Genomic DNA, 25,226 nt, shown 5'->3' on the forward strand with positions numbered 1-25,226 from the left:
GAGCCACACCAGCCAGGGTGGTTGCAATTTTTAAGAACCTCAGTTTTAATTTGTGGTGATAGTTTACAGCTTGATTTTTTTTAAAAAGTCAACAAACTGTAAGCACTTGTTAATAAAAGTCAAAACAGAAAGAAAGAAAGAGAGACACAGAGAGAGAGAAAGAAAAAGAAAGAAAGAAAGGAAGGAAGGAAAGAGGGAAGGAAGGAACTCTGCCTGCTCCTCCCTTTGCCGAAAACTTCCCACCAGCACTTCCTTAGGCCATAGTGATTATTTCTTGAGCCCCTCGGGGACAGGGACCACTTTNAGGAAGGAAGGAAGGAAGGAAGGAAGGAAGGGGGGAAGGGAAGGGAAGGAAGAGAGAAATAAAAAAAAGAACAAACCAATAGGCCAGAGGAGATACTTAGAAGGGTCATTGGCAGGGGGCATCTGATGAAGTCATGAGAACAAATGTGCTTTCTCATGACAGAAAAACAGATTAAGCCTCTTGTAGGGACCAGAACTGAAAGGTGGTCAGAGGAGAAAAAGTACTCTGGTGGCTGATACCCATGAGAAGTATCACTTTGGTTGCACCCACGGCCTTCTTAGCCCTGGATTCTGCCTCTGTGAACACTGAGGGACTGTGTGTGGCAGCTGGAATGGTGTCACCTTCAAAAGGCTGATGTTCTTCTCTAGGCACCCCAACTCTGCTTATGCAGTGCTTCTGAACATTCACCCCGCAAATGAGTGTATCGTTTCCTGTGTGCCAGACACCGTTCTAAGCACTGGGAATACATTAGTGAACGAATGGATTAAACTCTCTCGTGGTGCTTATATTCTGGTATGCAGCCAATAGACAAAATAAAAAAGAAAAACATACACAATAAAAGGTGTTAAGTGTTACGGAATAAAATAAGGCAGGGAGGAGAAAAGGGACTGTCAGGAGTGGTGTTGCAACCTTAGAAAGGGTGGAAGGCTTACGAAGGTGACATGTGAGTGAACATCAGATGATGAGGAACATCCCAGGAAATGGGAACAGCGAGGGCAAGGGCCCTGAGCTGAAGCGTGCTTGGAATGTCTGCGGTCCTGTGACCTGAGGTCAGAGAGAAGGAGCAGGTGTGGAGTCAAGGGGAGAGGGAGACCATGTAGGACCTTCAAGCCATTGTAAAACTTTGGCTGTTACTATGAATAAGATGGTTTGGAAGAAATGGGCTAACTACCAAACTGTTTCCTCTTTGTCTCCTGTGAATACAGCCAGACTGCATTTCCCTGCCTCCCTTTTGCTGAGTGCTGGCCAAAGGAAGAGAGGCAGAAGAGATGCCCACTGCCTCCAGTACTGGGCGCACAAACCTGCCACGTGCGAGTCTTCAAATTCTTTCTCTTTCTGTGGCCACCCGGGAAGCCATGTAGTGCTGATGGCAGAGTCACAAGATGGAAGGAACCCAGGTTCGGGTTACATAGCCACTCCCTGGACAGGAGCACCCTTTTAGACTTCATGAGGGGGAAACGAACTTCCACTTATTTTATTCCATTGATACAGTGAGGCTTATCCCTTACCTAGCTGACGTTACCCTAACACAGATAGGAAGCCATCAAAAGCTTTTGAGCAGAGAAGTGATGTTATCTAAGAAGTGGTTGAATGTGGAAACAAGGAGCCCATTCATGAGGCTGTGCCACAATCAGGTAATGATGCACATGGCTTGGTCCAGGGTGGTAGCCATGGAAATAGTGAGAAGAGTCAGATTCTGATACATTTTGAAAGTACTTTCAAAGGATTTCCTGACACATTGGAAATGAGGCAGAGAAAACAATAGGAATTAAGAATGACTTCAAGGTTTTCACTGGAAAACCAAGATGGAGAAGACTTTGGGGTGAGCAAGTTTTGAGAGATAATGTTGAGAGATTGGATGTGTGGAGATGCCTACCAGAATTTCAGGTGGGGATTTCAAGTAGGCAGCTGGATTTCTAGTGGGTCCACAGTGGTCTGGACTAGAGATGTTGGGAGTAATTGGTATAATTGGTGTATATGTGGTATGAAAGCCATGAGTTTGGGTGAGAAGAAACCCAAGGACTGAGTCTTCAAAATTTCTAATTTTCAGAGGTGGTGGAGGGGCGTTGATGAGAGTAAATCAGCAAAGGAAATGGAGAATAAAAGCCCAAGAGTAAACTGAGAATTAGTGGAGGAGGAGGAAAGCCAGGAGAGTGTAGTATTCTAGAAACCAACTGAAGAAAGTGTTTCAAGGAGAAAGGAGTAATCATGTGTCACGTGCCCCTAAGAGTGAGGTGTTAACCATTGACTCTCAGTCCGAGGATCAGATTTGGTGGGAGAGTGGGTGCAAAAACCTACTGGAGGTGTTTAAGAGAGAATGGGAAGAAACTGGAAACCCTTTCAAAGAGTTTACCAAAAAGGGGTGGAGAAAAATGGAGCATAGAAGCCAAGAGAAATTTTATTTTATTCTTTTTATCCTCACCTGAGGACAAATTTTTATTGCTTTTAGGGAGAGAGGAACGGAGAGAGAAACATCAATTGAGAGAGAAGCATCAATTGGCTGACTCCCATAGGTGCACGGACCAGGGATTGAACCTGCAACTTAGGTATGTACCCTGACCAGGGATTGAACCTACAACCTTCCAGTTGTGGGATGATGCTCCAACTGACTGAACCACACGGGCCAGGGCATTTTGTTTCGTTTTTAAATGAAGAACTGATGGCATGTTTAGAAAAACTACCAGCTTGTTTATTGCTGGTGGGAAGGGTCTAGGAGTGAGGATCAAATTGATGGTATAGAAAAAAGAAGGGAGCCTTGGCTGGTGTGGCTCAGTGGATTGAGCAGGGGCCTGCGAACCACACGATTGCGGTTCGATTCCCAGTCAGGGCACATGCCTGGGTTGCAGGCTAGTTCCCAGCAGGGGACTCATGAGAGGCAACCATACATTGATGTTTCTCTCTCTCTCCTTCCCTTCCCCTCTAAAGATAAATAAATCTTTAAAAAAAAGAAAAAAGAAGGGAGAGTTTCCAGGGCACTAGGGCACTGTCCTTGAGTAGGGGAGGTGAGAAGAGATCTAGCACCAAAGGGGGACAGTTGGACTTTGCTTAGAGCAAAGACAGTTCTTCCATAGCAACAAGGAGAGAAATACCTGTGGGTCTGGTTCTAGGTAAATGGTAGAAAGGGTAGTGAAAGCTTGCAGTAATCTTTTCATTGCACTTACGTTCTCAATGAATTGGGAAAGTGGGTGAGCAGGGGGCACTGGGAGTTTTTAGGAGAGAGGAGGTGTGAAATAGCCATTCAGTAAATAGATAAGGGAAACACCATATAATCTCCAGGCAACATTAAGGACCCTCCTGATGTTTGTGGTTATGACTGAGGTGTGGCTGGTTCGTATGTCACATGTTTTTTTCCAGGCAGGTTTAGAGGTATGGTGAAGGCACAGAATTGGTGGACGGTTGGACTTAGCCAAGTGGCTAAAATAAAGTGGAAGAGACACAAAGGTATTGCAGGTGCATGGAAGAAGTGACAATAACAATTCATTATGGAATCCAGGCTGGAGGGGAGGGGAATGAGGACACGAGGAAAGTGAGGGGCAGTGAAAATCTGGAAGGAGCAACATGTAGGATCAGTGGGGTTGAAGGACTCTTGGACTTGGGGAAAGTCAGGAGGTGGTGTAGCTAGAGAACAGGAATAGTGGGCTGGGGTATAGTTATTGACAAACTACGGTAAAAATCAGGGGAGTCGGTGGCTGAAGAGTATGGAGGATGGAACTATTGGGCAGCAGTTCAAGGAACAGCGACCGTGGGAAGCATCATCTCCGTGGATACCGAAACCACCAAGAACCAGAACCTAACTCATCCTCGGAACGAGCGACAGTGATCTAGCTGGAGCTTACTTGCCAGCCCTCGAAGGGCTTCAGTCTGAAAACCACTCCAGTGAAGAAAAAGACCCTCCTGGGACATCTTAAATCGAAGCAAGATGTCCAATGACACTTTCCACTTGGCAGACTGGGCAGCCTTTCTGAAACGCTCCTAGTCTGGTTTTTACTGAATGTGAAATACTGCACATTTGAGAGAGAGGCTGGTCCATGGGTCGTCTCACCGACCCTCCTTAGCGACTCTCCTGATCTATAATTTACGAACCTCTGATTTTACACCGGCTTTGAGCCTCTATGTTCTCTCTTTGGAACTGATCATTTAATAAGCACTTACAAGGTGTGTTGACGGTGCCAAGGGGCGTCATACGCAAAAGAAACGGAGTCAGTGTTTGTAGGGCTGAGACATTCGCAACTTTAGCAAGTTGGGCCACAAAAGAGAAACTCCCCGTCTCACACACCTTGTCTGACTACCTCCTGCAGGAACCTCTGTGTGGCCTCAGGCGCAGGCCTCCTTTTGGAACCCCAGGGCCAGGTTAGCAAGTCCAAGTCCGGGAATGGACTAAGGAAGAAGGTCCGAGCTTGAATCAGAAAAAGAGGGACTAATAAGAAAAACTGGCAAAGAGGGAAGTGGAGAGGCCCTTGGCTGGAATTCATATCTGGCCCCTCTTACTCGTCCAGAATAGTCTGAGCAGAGAAGAAATCACGTCTCTTTTTTGGTATATGGTCTTTCAAGTCTTACATCAGATAAATAGAAGCTTGGTGAAGCATCTCTCAGAGGTGTATTTCTTCTCTTGTTTCCTTCAGCTTCTCTCTCAAGTCTCTTCTGTTTCCTTCTCTTACCACCTCTCTGTATTTCCTTTCTTTTCTGGCTTCCTCCTTCCTCTTTACCTCCATTTTGTTCTCTTCCACGTCTCCTCTGGGCCTGCGTCCCTTTCCTTCTTTTTCTCTCCCTTGGTCCTGGCCCTTCAGAGATCACGTCTTCTTGTGCCTGCCTGGTGCTGGGGTGGAGGTGAGGCGAGGTGAGGTGCGGGGACGTGCTGCGGTGAGATCACGCAGTCACCTGCTGGAATGATGCTTCTCCTCTGGGAGCCGTGTGCCCAAACGGGTCTCCAAGGAAAGGCTATGCTACCAGTGTGAGGTGGTTCTAGTTTTCCCTTTGTTGCGGCTTTCTCCTCCTCTTCGCCCAGAGTCCAAGTCGAATGCTGCAAAGCGGTGTTGGTGAGGGCTGCTTAGGTCCTCCCCAGTGTGGAAGGGCAGCTCAAATGGAATTTCCTATTGGTTTGGTAGAGAAAAATATTCAATAAGATCTCACTTGCCTAAAAAGCTCTCCTGTGAGCACAGATACTTGTTTTCATTTTTTAAAAATTGTCAACCATTAATAACAAGTATCTTGTGAGAGTCAGTAGTTTATTAACAATATTTTACTTCAGAAAACACAAACCACTCTGCCTATCTCTGGTCAGACAGAGGCACGTACGAAGTAGTTAATGAGTGTTCGTTAAATGACTTCGTGGATGGTGGATGAGCTTGAAGCACAGAGCGATAAGGGCTGGGCCCAGGGAAGTTTGACCCCCACCCCACCCCACCCCTTCTGGCCTAGCTCCTCCTCACTTGTTGCAGCAGATGGTTGGGGCCCCCAGGAGCTCTGGACAGGACAAGGGAGAGCCCGCAGCCCACCTCCTCAGAGGAGGAGCCCGTGGAAACTCGGCAGAGGTAGCCCCCACAACTCCACCCAGCAGAGAGAAGGCAGCTCTAGTGCGACAGCAGAGTCTCTGTCCTCTCCGAGCCACTCGGCAGGGGCTCCCAAGGCCTCTGGGGGCTGCCGAGGCATCCCACTCAGGGTTTCACTCACCGTAGTTGGCGAGCAGAGCAGGGGGTAAAAAGGGCTGGGTGGTTGTGGCTGGCACCCCCAACTCCCACCCCGTAGCCTCCAGGAGGCCACGTCAGGCCCCTGGGATCTAAACCCATGCCCGAGGTCAAACTCCAAGCCCATCCCATGAAGGCAGCCAGACTAACCCCATGAGCGTACCTATGAACAAGGCCAGCTGTGGCCTCGTGGAGGCTGCCAACGTGCTGAGGAGCGAGAGGGGCTGCGGCCCAGAGGGGTTCTCTCTTTCCCACTCTCCACAGGTGAAGGACTCCCTCCATCGGAGGTCACGGGTGCAAGGAATGCTGTCTTCAGAGGAAATATCTTTCTCTGGGTCAAAAAAGAAAATGCATTTGTTTGTAGTCTTCATTCACGGAGCATGCTCACAGATTATGGCCAACATTTGTGGGATGATTATTATGGGTCAGACACTGTTCCCAACAATTATATGCATTAATGCTCATTTAGGTCTCACAACAACCCCCGAAGGGCCAGCACTGCTGTGGTCCCACTTTACAGGTGGGGAATCTGAGGCCCAATGAGGTTGAGTTACTGACCCACGGTCACGTAACGAGGAGGCAGAGCCAGGATTCAAAGCTGGGGAGCCTGGCTGCAGAGCCCATGTTTTTTTACCACTATGTCGTGTGAACAAGGCAATGCCAGTAAAAGGAGGGAACTACTGTGGCTTGGAGAGGTCAACCGAATGAATTTGCCCTCTGCTAGCTGAACTCACAATGGCCTTGAACACAGATGGCCCCAAGCCAGAGCCTGTTGTTGGTCTACTTGGCTTCGCTGCTGAAAGGACGGCTTGCAGCCCAGCAGCTTTGGCATCACCAGGGAGCACATTAGACACACAGTTTCAAGAGAACACTTTGTAACCTGTATGAATGTCTACCCACTGTGCTATATACCTGAAACTAATACAAAATAGTGTTGAATGCAAAATGTAATAAAAAATGTTAAAGAATTGCACAGTTTCAAGTTTATCCACAGCCAATGAATCAGATTTTGCATTTTAACAAGACCCTCAGATGGCACATTCAACTTTGGGAAGCACTTTGATAGGTCCCATCACCTTCTGACGGGGAGTTAAAAGGTCTAGCCGTGCAGGTAAGCTTAGGGATACTGGTTTTTCCAAATATAGCGCTCTCTCTTCTCCTCCCCCGCCCTCTTTTTTCATCCAAAAATCCCAAGAGGCTGAGGGGTGGGCCATCCTGACGGAAAGTGTACAGTACTTGGCCTGTACAGAAAACAAGGGTTTCTTCAGCTCCAAGGAAAAAGTCCTGAGCACAACCCGGGATGGTTAACTGCCATCAACCCAGGGGCCTGACCAGCGGGGCTCCATTGGTTGCGTGTTATCCCGCAAAGTGAAAGGTTATCAGTTCAATTCCCAGTCAGGGTACGTGCCTAGCTTAGTAAGTTCAGTCCCCAGTCTGTGCATGTAGGAGAGGCAACCAATCAATGTTTCTCTCACATTGATGTTTCTCCCCCTCTTTTTCTCTAAAAGTAAATAAAATCTTCAAAAAAGAAATCAGCCTAGGGACTTGTTGGGAGTAGCTCCCGTGACACCAGCTTTCCAGTGACTGAAATTCTGGCTGAAATTTTCTGAAGTCCCAAAATATATTTGAAATGTTCTTTTCGTTTTCCTCACCCCTAGCCTCAAAGGGCATGGTGTGTGTATATATGTGAGAGAGAGAGAGACTGAATGTATGCATAAAATCGGAAGTTATTCACCATTTGATTATCAGTCACGAAACGCGAGAAAGCATTCACAGGCTTGGAGAGAATGTGGGCCAGCTTCAGCTCCACGCGCCATTCAGAACAGGGGCTGGGGACTGGCAGGCTGGATTCGGCCTGCACGGATGTTTTGTTTGCCCACTAACTGTGCTTTAGCTTTCGTATGGGCGGGGAACGTGTCATATAAAAATCCAGATTTTTGGCTTCTCTTGAAAAATCAGAGTATCTGGCAACACCAGGCCTGTGTTCTGACATGGAAACAATTAACTGGAGCCTTAATTGAAACCCTCACTTTCCATTGCCACGGTCCCCACCACTGGCTGTGTCTCCTCAATGCGGAAACCAAGCTGTTGCTTTACTTAATAATAGAGTTCAGAGCAAAGTCAACCATTTCTTAGATCCATAACATGTGCACCCTTTACCCATTTATACCACCTACAGTTGAGTTTATAATCCTGGTTTGGATGAAAATTAGTAGAGCCCCCCAGGAGCTACATACTCCTCTAAATTTTTAAATATAACATGAAATTCCGGCTGCCTCCCAAGCCAGTTTGGAGAAATAATTTATCATTGGTGTGGTGCACAGATATTTACCGAGCTCCTACTGTGTTCCCAGCCTAGTGCTTGCCACTGTGGAGAATTCACAAGCACAAACACACACAAAAAACAACCCCCAAACCCTTTAGTATTGGTTGAAGAAACTGCATTGAAACCTGTGAAGCAATTAGGGAATAACCTAAGAAAGGTTATGACCGAGGAAAGATTTGTCTGGGCAGAAAGGCGGTGTGAGGCGTGCCTGGAAGGGTAGGTAGGGTTTAGAGTGGAGATTTAGGTGAAGGGGGCAGGAGAGAGATGAGTAAGGCGTGGGGAAGAATAGCCAGGGTGTGAATAGCCAGGGTGTCACGCATGCAAAATGGGTGGATTTGGGCTCCACGAAAACCTGGAAATGAACAGAGAATCAGTTGCTGTTTCCAGAACGTGTCATGCTCTCTCACACAGCCTCCGATCCTCCCAGAACGCCCTGACTCATGCGCTTTGGCCGCCCGCTTGTCCTCATCCTCTGAGTTGGCTCAGACCCTAGGCCTCCTGGACAGCGTCCTGGGAGGAAAGCGGCACTCCTGTCTTTGTGTCCCTGTGGTATCTCAAGGCATGAGCTGCGAATGCTGCCCGGACAAGAAGAGGTTTTGTAATCTGGGGATTTACCCATCTGACTCCACTGAATTGCACATCCCTTGAAGGCAGTACTATGTCTGTCTTCATTGGGACTCCGCAGCCATCCACAGTGTCTGGCACTTACCAAGTGCTCAGGGCGTGTTTCTGAATAAGCAGATGAATGAATGAATGAGAGGACTGCTGCAGTGGTCCAGGCAAGAGGTGATAAGGGGGACTAGGGTGGGATTTGGGGGCTAGCAATGAAGTAAAGGCATAGGAAACATTTCAAAGAAAAAAATTGGTAAGATTTGGTGCCAAATTGACTCTGGTGGTCAATGACTCTAAGGGAACTTGAACTATAAAAGTTGTAGAAGGACATCATGACAGCTAGAAAAGCTGGGATCAGGAGCTGGAGGGGAACCTCGTTCCCACACCTCCAGAGCAGAAGGCACTCCGAGACACGGCGCCCTGTGCCCTCCGCTTACCTGAGCTGTCCTTTTTGGTCTCTGTCTTTCTGCTGCTCCTGGAACTCCAGCCATTTCAGGATCAAGGAAATGAAGGTCAAAAGGGAAAAAAAATAGAGCATAAAATTCTCATTGTAAATATTGTTTCTAGTTATATTTTTGTCCTAATATGAGTTTTAGAGGCAGATGTAAATCTGAAAAAAGCCAGCTGTGGCTCTATTGGGTAGGCGTGGCACGTGTTAAATGCTGGAAGGAAAAATCGGGAAGGGGGAGATGGGAGGTGCTGGGGTGATGGGGAGCAGAACCCCTGCTGCTGATTTTGCTGAGGGAGGGTGGCTGTGGCTCCATCTGTCTGGTCCTGTGTCCCAGCATATATTTGATCTGCTCTAAGTTGCATATTGTTGTCAAAACATGCAAAAACTGATATAATTGGGACCAGACTCCAGCCTGCCTGAATGAGGAGAAACGTCATCGCTCAGACCTTCGTTCTGGAGAACTGAAGAAACTAACTGTCTGTATGAAGCAATCGTTGAGCCAAAATGAACTTTCCCCTGCTTCTCACATCCCTCCGGTCTGCTTTGTACGTGACAGCCCAAGCCAGGTTGCCATAGCTTCTGGGCTGGTCTCTGCATACCTACGCTTCCGCTCTTTGTATCAGCTGTCACTGCAACAGCCAGCATGACCTTTTCAACACGTAAATTGGACCATGTTGCCTCCCAGTTAAAAATGGTGCTAAGGCTTTCATTGCACTTTAAGTCTAAGTTCGTATTTGCATGGGTTCCCAGTCCTGCCTGCCTCGGTCCCTGCCCGCTTCTGCTAATGTCCTTCTATGACCACACTGCTTTGCACCCTGGCCCTTCTTCCCTTTCTCTAAACTCACCCAGCTTCTTCCTTGGGGTGAAGCCTAAGTCTTACACTCATTTTTTCCCTTAACCTGCTCAACTCTCTCCACCTTGATCACCAGATCAAATGGGCTAATGCCCATTTCTCCTTTAGGTCTCCCCCGACCTTCAGGAAATATTCAAAGTTGTCTGTGTCAGAGATGGCCAACAGACCCCCGGGATTTCTTCTTTTCCTCTCTCTTAGGGGCAAGCATCTAAATCTTGCATTTCCTGGCCTCCCTTGCAGCTGGGTGTGGTCATGTGACTGAATTGTGGCCAGTGAATATAGACGGAAGCCATCCATCAAAGAGTAATTTTAAAAATGTAAATTTTTTAACATTTTGAGACAAAAAGCTACTTCCACATATCCTGTCCTATTAGAGGCCATCACTCTTCAGGTCAAGCATCTTATTCAGAAATTTTTTAATTTCAGATTTCTATATGATATACAGAGTGATGACCTCAGTATAAATTCTTTAGCTGTGGACAACTAACAAGTTTTTTTTTTCCTTGTGTTAATACTTTTCTATCTCCAGCCCAAGACAGGGGTGAAGATAGAAATTGGTTTGCTATTAATGCAAGCTAATATTTAGTAAGAGTTGGGTTAAATCTGCCACTGTATCTGCTCTGGAGACCTCTGGAGGCCCAACAGAGTTAAGCAATAGGCCCACAGGCTCACAGGCAGAGCAGCGACCTGGGCCCAGTCCTGTGTGAGTTCCCACCCCCCAGGAGAGACCGCCTCCGCTGACCTCACTGGTTTTCAGCTCACTAACAGCTCTCCAAAAGAAGTACTAACAGCACTTTTTGTTGTCCTGTCTTTGAACCGCTGGTCCCTGTTGTGACAAAAATCTCTTCTTTGGTACTTCATTTTTCTCTTCTGATGATATTTACAAACTCTTCTCCCTTTTCTTTAAAACCACAAATCAAATTGACTAGGACTCTGGATCCCACTTAATCTTTGCTCTCTGGTCGTGGTGCCCAGTGGTCCCAGGACTCTCCAATCCTGTTTCTCATACTGGCCAGTCTGAACACTGAAACCCTAAGTCATCTATACACGCAGGGCCATTCCCTCAGGCATGTGAACTCCAGGTGGAGGTCAGGTGAGCAGGTCAAGGACCCCAAGGAGTAGACGGGGTTTTAAACAATGTTTTGTTTATTTCTCTGTAGGACTAGGGTCTGGATTAGAAATCAGTTTTTACTATTTCATCTCTGTTACTAACTCATTCTTATTACTGAAGAGCTACTTTGTGTTTTTCCTAAAATTCGGCCTCTGGAGTAAAGCCTCCCAGGTTTGCTGTATGGATAATTAGTTTATGAATTAATTAGAAAAGAATAAGGTGAAGAGAACTGGGATAAGGTTGCCCTGAGTCAGCGATGGCACTGGACCCCCCCAAGTGGCAGGATTCCATGCCCTCCCTGTGCACATTAACCAAGTTCCTTGGTTTGGGGATCTCATAGGCGAGACCATCTGGGCTGTGGAAAGAACGTCAGACTGGCCCGATACAAGTCATGTACCTGAACCGGTTGTGCTGGTGCAAGTCGGCAAAAATCTGAGAGAGGGCCTCACTCTCCCCGTTGGCCATCAGCTGCATGAGGCTCTCGCTGGGCTGGGAGGCTTGGAGTTTCTCCTGCACTAACTAGATGGAGAAAAAAAGCAAAGCCAGGTGGTTAAGACCTGAGGGCTTCTGTATTTTCCTAATACAGAAAGGGTTTCATGCATGGTCCAGACCCTAGAGTGTCGGAAGTCAAACTGTTCCATTGGGTGGACATGTCAGAGGCTCAGAGCGGCAATTCTGAGGCCATGTCTGCTTATACCTCCTATATTGTTATAAAGATTCTTCAGTGTCCTAATGATAATGATAATATTATCATTGAATAATTTAGTGGATAACCCATCCTTATTAGTTTTATCAAATAGCGTGTTCATATATACTTTAATAAAGTGTATGCTACTTGGCTTCATATTTAAATGTAGGGGAATCAAATATTTATTTATTGTAGAAATTTAATGAATGTTTAAAAAATTAACCTAAGAAAATTCCTATATTGAGCTGCTTTTCAAAAAAATGCTTTTATTATTTATTTTTAGAGAGAGGGGAAGGGAGGGAGAAAGAGAGGGAGAAAAACAAAGATGTGAGAGAGAAACATTGAGAGCTCGTACACATCCCCAACTGGGGACCTGGCCCACAACCCAGGCATGTGCCCAGACCAGGAATTGAAACAGCAACCTCTCAGCTTGCAGGCTGGTGCTCAATCCACTGGGCCACATCAGCCTGGGTCGAGCTGCTTTTAATACCTGGCTAAAATTGCTTTCTTTCCTGTTGCCTGTGATACACCAAAGGTGTTCCAGAAGTACAAGCTCATCATATTCATTCATTCCTTCTTTATTGAATGTCAACTATGTGGCAGGCACTGGGGATAGAGAGTGAAGAAGACATAAAAATCCCTGCATTCATGGTATTTATGTTGAGCTCAAGTCAGTCTTACATTATTCTTCAAGGCCTGTGGCTTCTTCACTGGTGAATTCTATTAAATACTTAAAGAAGTAGTAATGCCAATTATTCATAAACTCAGAATATAGAGGAGGGAACACCAAATTATTCAATGAGGCAAGTATTACCCTATAGGGAACCGTTTTGCATGGTATGGCGAATGTAGCCTAGCCCTATCAGAAAACTGACAGGCTCGAGTCAGCACACAGGAAGCCAACCCCGCGGATTGGCTTTCCGGTGGAAAACAGGCCTGCATTATATCTAGGCTGCTTTGAGGCTTGCTTTTGCTAAAACTCCCTCACCCTGAATTGAGGCAGAAAATGTTCACTGTGTATCTTTAAAGTAGCTTCCTAAAATCTATGTTAAACCCCCCAAGTATGGAGTGTAACCAATTCAACCACTTTCCCCTTGATCTGCAACATCCTTCTCTTTGAAGTAATTAGCAACGTTCTTTCCTTTGTTATCTATAAAAGTCAATCACCTACAGCGAACCTGTGCATAGTAAATGAGGACCATCCTCAATGTAATGTACCCAGAAAAGCAATAAAAGCCTGGCCAGGCAGGGGTTGGGGCCCTCTCTCTCACTTAAGAGAGTGACCTTGCCGTCCCTTTTTCTCCACAGGACTTCTGTAGTCCTTATGAATTTGTTTGTTGCAGCCACAACACTTAGATCCCATGGGCCAGAGTCCACATCATCACCCTAATACCAAAGCCGGAGCATCACAAGAAAACTATAGACCAATATTTCTAATAAACATAGATGAGAAATCCCTAATAAAAAGCTTGCAAACCAAATCACTTAACAAATAAAAGGGATTATATGGGTAATTACATGGGGAATTATATGGGGGAAAGGAATGAAGTGGAATTTATTACAGGTACACAAGGTTGATTTAACATCTAAAAATCAATTTACATAATACACTACACTGATACAATAAAGGGCAAACTACATGACCATCTCAATAGATGCAGATAAAAAATTCTACAAAATCCAATACTTATTTATGATAAAACTCTCAATAAACAAGGAATAAAAGGGAATTCCCTCAACCTGATCAAGGGCATCTACAAAAATCCCACAGTTAGCATCATACCTAATGAATGATGGGATGTTTTCCCCCTGTTGCTTTTGCCACTTATATTAAACATTGTACTAAAGGTTCTAGCAAAGGCAGTAGGTGATAAACAAACAAATGTATCTGAATTGGAAGTGAAGTAAAATTGTCTTTTGTTTGCAGATGACATATACACACACGCGCAACCACACACACACAATTCCAAGGGACCCACAAAAAGTACTATATCTAATTAACAAGGTTAATACACAAGAATCTGTTGTATTTCTATATACTACCAAAGAGTGAGGCAAACAGGAAATTGAGAAACCACCATTCCATTCAGCCCTGGCTGGTGTGACTCAGTAGACTGAGTGCCAGCCTGCGAACCAAAGGGTCGCCAGTCTGATTCCCAGTCAGGGGACATGCTTGGGTTGAGGGCCAGGTCCCCAGTTGGGGGCATGTAAGAGGCAGCCAATGTTTCTCTCATAGATCAATGTTTCTCTCTCTTTCTCCCCCCATTTTCTTCTCTCTAAAAATAAGTAAATAAAATATTAAGAAAAAAACCACAATTCCATTCAAAATAGTATCAACAAAATGAAATACTTAGGAACAAATTTAACAAAAGAAGTATAGAACTTGTATACTGAGAGGTACAAAAACATTGCTAAGAGAAATTAAAGAAGACTGAAATAAATGGAAAGACATTCCATGCAAGTATGGGAAGACTCAATGTTATTGAGATGGCAATTCTCTTCTAATCAATGTATAAATGCAACATGCCCTTGTCAAAATTCCAGAGGCCTTTTTTCCTGGAAATTGACAAGCTGATCCTAAAATTTATATGGACATGCAAAGGATCTAGAATAGTGAAAATAATGTGAAAAAGAACAAAATTGGAAGACTAACAACAATTAATTTTACAAGTTACTATAAAGCTACATTAACTAAGATATTGTGGTATTAGCACAAGAATAGGCAAACAGGTCAATGAAACAAAATTGAAAATACAGAAATAAATCCTTACATTTGCTGTCAATTGTTCTTTGACAAAAGTGCCAAGACAATTCAACAGGGGGAAAAATAGTCTTTTCAACAAATGGTGCTGGGAAACTTGCACATCGACATGTGCAAAGGAAAAGAACTTAGACTCTTACCTCCCACAACACACAAGTGGTAATGCAAAATGGATCATAGACTTAAATGTAAGAGCTAAATCTATAAGATAAAATATTTGTGATTTGGGGTTGAATAAAGAAGCCTTAGCTACAACATCAAAAGCCAGATCCATAAAAGAAAAAATGTGAGAAATTGCACTTCATCAAAATTGAAAACTTTTGCTCCACAAAAGACACCACTAAGAAAATAAAAAGACAGCCCTGGCTGGTGTGGCTCAGTGGGTTGAGTGATGGCCTATGAACCAAAGACTTGTAGGTTTGATTCCCAGTCATGGAATATGCCTGAATTTCAGGCAAGGTCCCCAGTAGGGGGCACGTGAAAGGCAACCTCTCGCACACCAATGTTTCTCTCCCTCTCTTTCTCCCTCCCTTCCCCTCTGTAAAAATACATAAATAAAATCTTTTTTAAAAAGAACAGAAAAAGACAATTCACACACTGGGAGAAAATTTTTGCAAATCATATATCTGATAAAGGACTTGTATCCACACTATACAAAGAACTATAGCAACTCAATTAAGAAGACAAAATCAATTTAAAAATGGGTTTTTTAACAAAAAGCTTGAATACCATTTCACAAAGGAGATATATAAATGACTAATAAACCCATGAAAAGTTGCTCAACATCATTAGCCACTGAGGAAATCTGAAATAAAATCATTACACATCCACGAGAATGGCTTTAATCAAAAAGACAAACAAGGCTAGTGTGGGTGAGAATGTGGAGAAACTGAAACTCCCAAGCTGGCAGGAATATAAAACGGTGCACCCAGCCCTGGGAAACAGTTGGCCAGTTTCTTTACAATTTAAAGATAAACCTAACATATGACCCAGCAATTTTGTTCCCTGTCACTTTCCCATGACAAATGAAAACTATGTCTATACAAAAACTTGAACACAAATGTTCATAGTAGCATTATTCATAATAAGCTCAAACTGGTAATAATCCAAATGCTCATCAGCTGGTGAATGGATAAACAACATGCGGCATATCTATACAATGGAATACTATTCGGCAATGAAAAGAAATGAATTATCGACAGGCTGGGACTCTGTGGATGCTATGACATGGATGAACCTGAAAAATTTACAGAGTGAAAGAAGCCAGGCACGAAAGACTCTATATAGTGTGGGATTTTGTTTATATGAAATTTGAAGAAATATGATTTTATAGAGACTGAAAGCATTTCAATAGGAACAGGGAATGACTGCAAATGGGCACAAGGGGATTTTTTCAGGGATGGAAATGTTTTGAAACTGGATTGCGATGGTGGCAGCACAGCTCTCTACATTTCCTCGAAGTGTTGAACTGTGCACTTACAATGAGTGAATCTTGCAGGTGGTTGTATAATATATGTCAATGAAAGGCAGGGATCGCCTTCACACGGTGCTCACATGCCAGCTCACCTAAGCCCTAGCGCTCAGCTCTGGCTTGGCTGGAGGTGGCAGCGATGCCCACTTACCTTAGAGTCTCCTGAGGGGCTGCAGCTGTTCTTGGGTACCAGACAGTGAGTGATGAGAATCCTAGGGTCTTTGGTGGTGATGGACAGGCCCCGCTGGAGAATTTGAACTAGTCGGACCCAGAAGTAGAAGACAATCTCAGGATGGTCAGAGTGGAGTCTTAGGTAGTAGATCTTCTCTGTGACTGTTCTCAACCGCAGGATGCGCTGAAGCTGGTCACAGACTTGGAGCTCCACGAATTTCAATGGGAGAATCCTGAAGGCATGAGGGAAGACACACATTGACAACCCCATCGCTCCTGATCCAACCCAGTCTGCATTAAAATGAGGAGTCTCTCCTTCAGAACCGAGGCTTCTGGAGGCAGGAAAGGAAGGGCTTAGTAAAACAGGACTAAACTTAAGGGAGATTACATTCACCTGGAGACCTTGTTTAAACTGCAAACACCTGAAGATACCCCTCAGCTGCAGTAAGTCCAGGGTGTGTCCCCAGAATCTGCCTTTCAACCTCCACCCATCCTGCCATGATTTTCGCACTGGTGTCCCAGGAGCCTGCTTGAGAAAGACCCCAGGAAGGTAAATGGGGTCAGAGGGTTTTTCAGTTTCCTTCTTGACGGCACAAAGGGATCTACCCTCCTCTGCCACAAAGCTGGCCCCACTGTCCAGCTTGTCCAGGCACTGACCCGATTGCCTCATACTCTTTTCAAAGGAGCTCCGGTTTGGGGAACTAGCTTTGGGTGGAACAGCCATCAGCTGGGACTGGGCTGTCCTTGCTATAGGTACACCAGGATATAGTGGAGGTGTTCATCGCCGAGGCAGCTTGGAGAAATGAAAGGTTTGCTTGGACTCCTGGGAATAGCTAGGGATTCTTGAATATCCCACGGATTACTTGAAGAGGCTCACACATGAAAAAGGGCTGTTTCATCCTAGAGAAACACGATGTCACTAGATGCCACAGTTCTAATGACACTTAGTTCCACTCGTTTGATTGGTAAGAAAACTGAGATGCAGCAAGTAACTTATGACTCAAACATTATGAGTCTCTCCAGTTGTATGCCAAGGACTAGAACCTGCAGCTCCCAACCCAGGCTGCACGTGCCCGACCTCACGGCTTCCTTGCCCCTTGGTGGAGAGATTTCCCAAGAACTCAGTGGGACGAGTGCAGTGAGAAGAGAGGTCGAGCACGTAGACTGGCCCCTCATTCCTGTCCACACCATACCTCTACCTGACCAAGATGCCTCTGCATGACCACTGTCTTAGGTTACTGGCGTCTAAAAAAATCAACGTCACTGCTGATGGCTGCGCTCTCCTACTTTGAGTTTCGTCACTAAGCAGCCTTGGCTTTGGGTCCACCCCTCCCCCTGCTTGTCCTTCATTCCCATTGGTGTTGCTTACCTCTTCAAGATGATTTTTGGGGCTATGGACGGTCTGTTCCATGTTTGACTCTGCCCCTGGCGCCATTTGACGCTGGCCATGAGGAGGATGTTGGGAAGGGGCAGGCAGGGCACAGAGGAGGTCACCCCGAGGGCCATGGTGTAGGAGGCTTCGTAGATGTCGATCCAGTTCCTGCCCCTTTTCACCTACAAAGCAGCCCCGTGGGCACAGCCTGAGCATTTGGCACAAGCGGCAGGGCATTTCTGCTGAGAGTTTCTCAACTGCGGCAATATTCACATCGTAGGCAGGGTGATTCTTTGTTAGGGGAGGAGGCTGTCCTGCGTACTGTAGGGTCTTTAGCAGAGTCCTCAGCCTCTACCAACGAGATATGCCAGTGGGAAAGCTGCCCCCTACCCTGCCCAAACTGTGACAACCAAAAATGTCTCCAAGACACTGCCAAATGTTCCCTGATTTTTGAATATGCAGTCATTCATTCATTCACTTATTTAGAGGGGAAGGGAGGGAGAAAGAGGGAGAGAAACATTGATGTGAGGAAGAACATCAGTCGGTTGCCTCTTGTACACACCCTGACCAGGGGTTGAACCCATAACCTAGGCATGTGCCCTGACCCAGAATCTAAAGACACCCAACCCCCTGAGCCACACTGGGCAGGGCAAATGTTCTCTGGTTTTGGAAGGCAAATCATTGCTCGGTGAGAACCACTGTTTCAGCTCATATTGGTTAAACAACGAGCAGCATTCACACTGCCTGCGGCTAGCAGCTGCCCACAAGAACTATAAGCCAGGGGTTTCCTGGCTGGTGTCACATTTCCACGAATCCTCCCTAGATTGTTTCCTGGCTTTTCTTTGAAAAATGTCCTTTGGCCCTTCCTTGAGGGGCTCTAGAATCTCCTGCACTCCCCTGTGCTGTAAGGTCCCTCGCAACTCCCAAGTTCTGCCCAGAGAGAACAAAAATGCATCGAGTGCCCCTTGTACTAAGGCCTTTGTCCCTGTGTTTGCATATGCTCTTCATGTCAGCCCGGCCCCTTTTCAATGGAGGATGCTGGGATTCAGGGTGCCCAGGCCACTTGCACAGTGATGCTTCCCGACAAGAGTACAGTGGACTGCACTCTGAACCCCAGGTCTCTCTGGGGGCCCCTTTTCTGTCCTCTGATCAATCAGCATTTCTATTCCAAGCCCTCAGAGGGCACCTGGCTTCACTGCCTCCTTGATCACTGCTTTGGGCTGACCTGGAGGTGGAAGCAAATTGGGGGGGTGAAGACACCAAACCCTCCACTCAGAGCAGAGGACACCTGGCCTCTCCCTGGGGCAACAACTGTCGGTAGGGGAAGCCACAGCTGGGGTGCTGCAAAGTCAGGGTCAAATGCAGGTAGCCTTGCATTCCAGGCCCACTGACTTCTCTTTGTCTCTCTCCAATTTCAGGGACACACTCTCCTGGTCACATCTTGGGAACAGATTTAGAAGAATCGAGGGGTGCCCTCCGTGGGACCCCAGAGTACCTGGACGAAGTTGCTTTCAAACACCACGGAGTCAGGAAACAGGTTGAATTCTGGAGAATGAACCATCTGGCAGAGCAGTCCCTCCTCCACACCCAGGCCCACTCCGGGGTTTGGTTCTCTATCCACAGGCAAGAGGCCCCTGAATTCTTCCCAGGCATTCAGGAAAGGAAAAGATGAATAGGATCCTTTGACTTTTCTTGTCTTTGATTTCCACCAAGTCTTTCTAGGTGGAACTGATGACAACATTTCCACACATGTTCAGGGGCTTGCTGCACATTTGTCCTGGGATCTCTGTCTGCCCTCCTGACCTTGGGCAGCTGGCCAAGGCCTGGGTCCACCAATCAGCTCACAATAATGAATAGATGACATCATGAAAAACCAGGGCGAGCCTGCAGGAAAGGGAAATGTGGAGGAGCTTCCCTTTTCCTCCAGAGTGCGTGGTTGGCTGGTTGGTGCCCTGACCTTGTCCAGCCCTTTTTGGAACCCAAGGACACGGCTCCCCCAGAACTTGCTGAGAAGGTAGTGAGCCAGGCAGAAAGTGAGGAAGGAAGGCCATTGGGAAGCTCCTTCTGCTGCTAATAGGAAAATGCCTGCCCTGCCTTTCAGCACCCCTTTACTCTTAAAGCAACCCCATCTGCGGAAGAGTTTTCAACCCAGCCTTCCAAGAGGAAAAGCAACAAGTGGAAAAATTATTTGAACAAATAATGAAGGAGAACTTCCCCAATCTGGCAAAGGAAATAGACTTCCAGGAAGTCTAGGAAGCTTAGAGAGTCCCCAAAAAGTTGAACCCAAAGAGGAACACACCAAGGCACATCATAATTACATCACCCAAGATTAAAGATAAGGAGAGAATCTTAAAAGCAGAAGACAAAATGAAAGGGTTACCTATGAAGGAGTACACATCAGACTGTCAGCTGATTTCTCAAAAGAGACCTTATAGGCAAGAAGGGGCTGGAAAGAAGTATTCCAAGTCATGAAAGGCAAGGATCTACATCCAAGATTGCTCTATCCAACAAAACTATCATTTAGAATGGAAGGGCAGATAAAGTGCCCTTCCATTAAGATAAGGTCAAATTCAAGGAGTTCATCATCACCAAGCCCTTATTATATGAAATATTAAATGGACTTGTCTAAGAAAAAGAAGATAAAAAACATGTACAGTAAAATGACAGCAAACTCACAATAATTAACAACAACACCTAAAACAAAAACAAAAACAAACTAAGCAAGCAACTAGAACAGGAACAGAACCACAGAAATGGAGATCACATGGAGGGTTAGCAACAGGGAAGTGGGAGGAGGAGAAGGGGGAAAAGGTACAGAGAATAAGTAGCATAGGTGGTAGGTAGAAAATAGACAGGGAGAGGGTAAGAATAGTATGGGAAATGTAGAAGTCAAGAGCTTATAAGTATGACACGTGGACATGAACTAAAGGAGGGGAATGTGGGTGGGAGAGGGTGTGCAGGGTGGAGGGGAGTGAAGGGGGAAATGGAACAATTGTAATAGCATAATCAATAAAATGTATTTAAAAAAGAAGAAAAAATAAAACCCACTGCTTGATACATGCTTCATACAATGCGAGCCCCACATGCCCTGGTGTATCTGCCTCAGGCTTTTCTGGTCATGGAAGGAGTTGTAGGTGCCTCCCTATGGCTGGCTGGCCACTTCCGCAGGCCCAAGTCCCTTAGGAGGTCAAACTGAAGGAGCAGTAGAAGCAATTAGATTCTTACCCAGAGGCTGGCTTTGTGAGGGTGCCAGCTCGGAGGAGTAGGACCCCGATGAGCAGCTCTGCTGATCAACAGGCCGTTATCACTCTCCAAGTGACAGTACTCCTTATTCCTGAGAGAGAGGGAGAAAGAACCCAAGTCCTGGGGCAGCTAGGCCAGGGCCAAAGGACCAAGCTGATTGACTGCCACTCACGTCATCGGAGTATGATTTCAAGGAGAAATCATACTCCAATTTGGACAAAATTTCAGAATTTATTAAACAACGTATTGACCATCAAGGTCAAAGATGATCAATTTAGAAAGGCGATTTGACAACCAATATATGCAATGTACAAGCTTGAAGATATATTTTGATATGATGATTTTATTATTAAGTCAGGTAGAATGCTGAAAGGTCATGAGGTCAGGCGATCCCGTGATTCCATCAGCCCCTCACCTGGTGTCATTTCTATTGTGCTGCTGCTGCTCAAGCACCTGTAAGAGCTCCCTGGTTGGTAAAGCAACTTCTGCACTCACCTTCCTCATTTTCATTCGTGTACCACGGGGGAAAACGTCCTCCATGGTTATGTTCTCTAAGGAAGGGGTCAGAGACTACGTCCTGTGGTGTACATTTCCCTGGAAACACACAGCACAAAAATGATGGCAATTGGTACGCTGATATGATGATTTCACAGTTAAAGTTTACCCACAACAGTAAAACTTACTGGCTTAGATACGTGAATTAGATGTATTTGGCTATTGAAACATTCAAAAATCCCCTTCGATTGGGAAAATGCCTCTCTCCTTTTCTCAAAGAAGTCTGTTGACCCACTCTGGTGTGTGGAGGAGGGCTTTAGCACCATGTCCAGAAAGCTCATTGTGAGGAGGTGAGCTGTTTGCTTTAAAGAAAATACTCAGCAGTGATACAAATGGTGCATTAAGATATCTACTCCTTCCTACCTGCTCCCAGCAAACCTCAAAAACTAGCACACTATATCCTTTAAAAAACTATTTGACACATGCTTAGTTGTATATCCTATTATCCATTCTCTCCATTCCTTCATTAATAGAATTTCTGACTAGGCACAAGTTTCTGGAATAAATACTACAATTCTTGGTTTCCCTTACTACTAAGTAAAGCCATATGAATATGTTCTGGCAAGAGAGATGTAAGCTCAAGTGTTAGGTGCAATTTCTGTGAGGAATCATTGAAGGAAGGGGCATGCTCTTATTTACTCCTTGCTTTTTCCTTTTGGCTGGAATACAGACTTGATGGCTGGAGCTTGAGCAGACTTTTGGGTTGCAAAGCAGCATATAAGAATGGTAGCATAGCAAGATAAAAGCCTCCTGCCCCCCAGAAAGATAAAAGGGCTCCAGTTCTTTGATAATCATGACACCATCATACTTCCAGACTTCTTTTATGCATCAGAGAAATAAACTAAGGTTTTCTGTTTTATTGAGCCAGACTTAAACTAGCTGATACAACTATATAAAAGTACTATCTACTCTTCTGGACTGGCCTTACAGGAAATTATGGAACTGCTTATCAATAATTCTAAGCAATTAAGAAATTATGGTTAATGTATGAGAAATCAGGACCTTCTGAGGAAAGTTGTATAACTGCATATTTCAATAACATGCAAAACTCATTGCTTTTGCCTTCCCGAGCACTCAGCTCTGTCAAGCTGCCACAGCCCTTGCCTTTTGCACATTCCGTGACGAGTGTTTTGGTGACAGTCTCCTGAACTCTGTTGGCTGTCCTTTGGTCTGAGGCTAATGTCACCCTGGAAGTCTCAGGTATCGTTTCAAAGATTGCTCAGGAGTGATCAGGATTTCTGGTTACCAGTTGGGACTGGACCCAGATTTTGGGTTTACAGCTTATACAATTTTGGAGACTCTTAAAAATGAAAAAGACTGGAGGGAGGGGAGAATCGAGGGTTGTTTCACAGGCATGGAGTTTGGGCTTGGAAAGATGACAAATCCTGGAAATGGGTGGAGGTGACAGCTGCACAATAATGTGACTGTGCATGATGCCACCGACCTGCACGCCTAAAAATGGGTAAAACAGCGCATTTCACCTAGTACAGTTTTACCACAATCAAAAGTGCTGGAACATAAAAGATAAAAAAGATTTTATTTATTTATTTTTAGAGAGGAGAAGGGAGGGAGAAAGAGAGGAAGAGAAACATCAATGTTTGGTTGCCTCTCATGTGGCCCCCACTGGGGACCTGACCCACACCCCAGGCATGTGCCCTGACCGGGAATCGAACTGGCGACTCTTTGATTTACAGCCTGTGTCAGTCCACTGAGCTATACCAGCCAGGGCAAAAGATAAAAATTTTAAAAATCCCACAAAGTATGACACAAAATTGGCCCTTGGAAGGGCCATGTAAATAAGGGGCCCTGAAACTTAAGCTTTATTTTCTTCATGGTAAAGCTGTCCTGTGCAAATCTGTGTCAGTATGAAAAAGGTTTGTTACATAAGCCGTGCACGTGCTCTGTAGAACATTAGAAAATACAAATAAAGAAACCCAGCACATTCCTATCTCCTAGGAAACATTACTGCAACAACTACCTGTGTGTGTGCACCAAAATGAGATCATACTCTAAAAAAACGTTCATGACCTTCTTATGACCTGTTTTATTCAGTCACACTCTACCTTTGTGTTTTGGTGGGCTCTGATCGCATTGCATCTCATCTGATTTCCAGGCCACCTCAACCTGTCTGCAATTAACTCCAAGTATTCTTACACTTGCTTTATCCAAATCAGGATCCAAACCGAGACCTCGAGTTGCCTTCTGTTTATTCTGCTCTAGCGCCGTCCCTTTTCAGGACACTTACTAGTAGAAGCGATGGAGTCCGCTGTGCCGCAGAGTGTCCCTCCTTCTGGATTTGTCTGGCTGCTTCCTTGCGGTATGCGGGTGGCTCCTTTGGCAAGGATATTCCCTGTGAAGTAGAAGTCATATATAACGGGCTGGTGCATCCAGGCATTGTTTTCCTTCCATGAAAATAATCACAATTTCTTAGTATGGCGCTACGGTGAGATCACAAAGAATATCAATAGGAAAAGACATATAAAGAATACTTATCAGAGGAAAAAAATGATGTCAGGAAATAGGACAAAGTTTTTGAAAAGAGTCTTTTCTGTACTCTCAAGGAAATTAAATACAGTATGAGACTTTATAAAACCAATGAAAAAAATCAGAGATACCAAAATTAGCTGAAAAGAGACTGGGATGAGAAGGAAAGAAATAGAAAAAAACACCATTAAAAGTCTAAAAGTTACATTATAGTCCGCAAGAAGCAGAGTTGGCACAACAGAAAACGGAGTCGGTAATGAATGACAGGCTGGAGAATATCACACAGAACAGAGTAAAGAAGAGCAAAGAGGTGAAATAACTGGAAGGAAAACGATAAATACGTAAGACATTTATGTTGATCCAAAAGGCAGGTAGAGTTCCGGGTGAAAAGGGAACAAACAGAATTTAAAAAGTAGTCAAAAACCTGAGAGAAGAAGTCATTCCCTACCAATTTGGTAAATGAACAGGGTTTACTATATTCCAGGTAAACTGAGCAAAGAAACCATTGAGACCAGAACTGGTCTCAGAAAGTTCCTAGATCTTAGGGGTAACTAAAGCACCCCACTACAAACATCCAGGTGGAGGAAGCAGACGGTCGCCCTGCCCAGGGGAATAAAATGAGACTGGCCTCAGGCTTCTGTTTGGCAATTTTCGATGGCCTAAGACAATGGAACAATGTAGAAAGAATGTTGCAGAGAAAAGAATGTGACCCAATAATTCCATAAATGGCTAGAAATTCATTTCAAGATGAAGATAGCAAAAACAACCTTAAAACTCTAATTACACTAGAATAAAAAAATCTAAAATCTGGTTCTTTAAAAAAGAAAAATTAGACAGACCACTAGCTAACAATCTAATTTTTCAAAAGGAAAACATAAAAGTTGAAATAAGAAAAGGCAAGTACAAATAATGAGGTAAAGGCTCTGGTGACAGGTAGCGCATGAAGCTATATTACTTGGAGTCTAGTCCAGGGGGTCAGAGGACCCCAAAATACTGTGACTTAAACAAAACAGAAGTTTTGCTCTCTCTTACATAGTGGTCTAAAGGTAAGCAACCAGAGCTGGTAGTCTCAGCCAGTCTCAACATGTGGCTTCCATCTATTCGTCCCAAGGTGTCTGTTCCAGCTCCTGCCTGTCTGCCTCCTGGCCAGCGAGAAAGGGGAAAGGGAGGGAGATTGCACACTCCTTCCTTTTAAGAGCATTGCCTGGAAATGGCATAATCACTTTTGCTCACATCCTATTGGTTGGAATTCAGTCACATGACCACACCCAGCTACACTGGAAGCTGGGAAATGTAGCTCTTAGCTGGGTGGCCTCAGGCCCAGTTTGTACTGGGGAATTCTGTTATTTATTATCTGAGGATGAAAAGGCCATGTCACAGAATTACTCCCTCTGACATCCGCAGTAAGTACAGAGTAAT

The 25,226-nt window shown here is 45.1% G+C and overlaps 1 protein-coding gene across 3 annotated transcripts; it reads right to left on the minus strand.

Moving 5' to 3' along the window:
* Positions 1-2,977: 2,977 nt before the first annotated feature.
* Positions 2,978-24,958, minus strand: GARIN1B (golgi associated RAB2 interactor 1B). Of its 3 annotated transcripts, none has more exons than XM_037049263.1 (11): positions 24,840-24,958; positions 23,569-23,673; positions 21,264-21,362; positions 20,751-20,859; positions 19,021-19,166; positions 17,523-17,707; positions 16,134-16,386; positions 11,460-11,581; positions 9,085-9,128; positions 5,873-6,040; positions 2,978-5,115 (listed from the first exon to the last, which is right to left on the minus strand). In XM_037049263.1, the coding sequence occupies exons 5-11, from the start codon at positions 19,084-19,086 to the stop codon at positions 5,102-5,104; spliced, it is 852 nt and encodes a 283-aa protein (XP_036905158.1). In that variant the 5' UTR covers positions 19,087-19,166; positions 20,751-20,859; positions 21,264-21,362; positions 23,569-23,673; positions 24,840-24,958; the 3' UTR covers positions 2,978-5,101. The 3 variants fall into 3 exon arrangements, with proteins under 3 accessions (XP_036905158.1, XP_036905157.1, XP_036905156.1); XM_037049262.1 differs by having other exon boundaries at positions 9,085-9,122; positions 19,021-19,409; XM_037049261.1 differs by having other exon boundaries at positions 19,021-19,409.
* Between the last annotated feature and the right edge of the window lie 268 nt (positions 24,959-25,226).

The sequence above is a fragment of the Sturnira hondurensis genome, unplaced genomic scaffold (assembly GCF_014824575.4).
Source record: "Sturnira hondurensis isolate 20B ecotype Veracruz unplaced genomic scaffold, ASM1482457v3 Scaffold0006437, whole genome shotgun sequence".
Classification (NCBI taxonomy): Eukaryota; Metazoa; Chordata; class Mammalia; order Chiroptera; family Phyllostomidae; genus Sturnira; species Sturnira hondurensis.

What these genes read in the sequence shown, in the direction of transcription:
- GARIN1B (XM_037049261.1), bottom strand. Translation starts at nt 19,266, where the DNA reads ATGTTGTCATCAGTTCCACCTAGAAAGACTTGGTGGAAATCAAAGACA. An exon ending in CACCAGCACAACCGGTTCAG is followed by an intron (nt 9,129 to 11,459) that starts GTACATGACTTG and finishes AAATGGCTGGAG; the next exon opens with TTCCAGGAGCAGCAGAAAGA. An exon ending in GACCAAAAAGGACAGCTCAG is followed by an intron (nt 6,041 to 9,084) that starts GTAAGCGGAGGG and finishes TTTTTGACCCAG; the next exon opens with AGAAAGATATTTCCTCTGAA.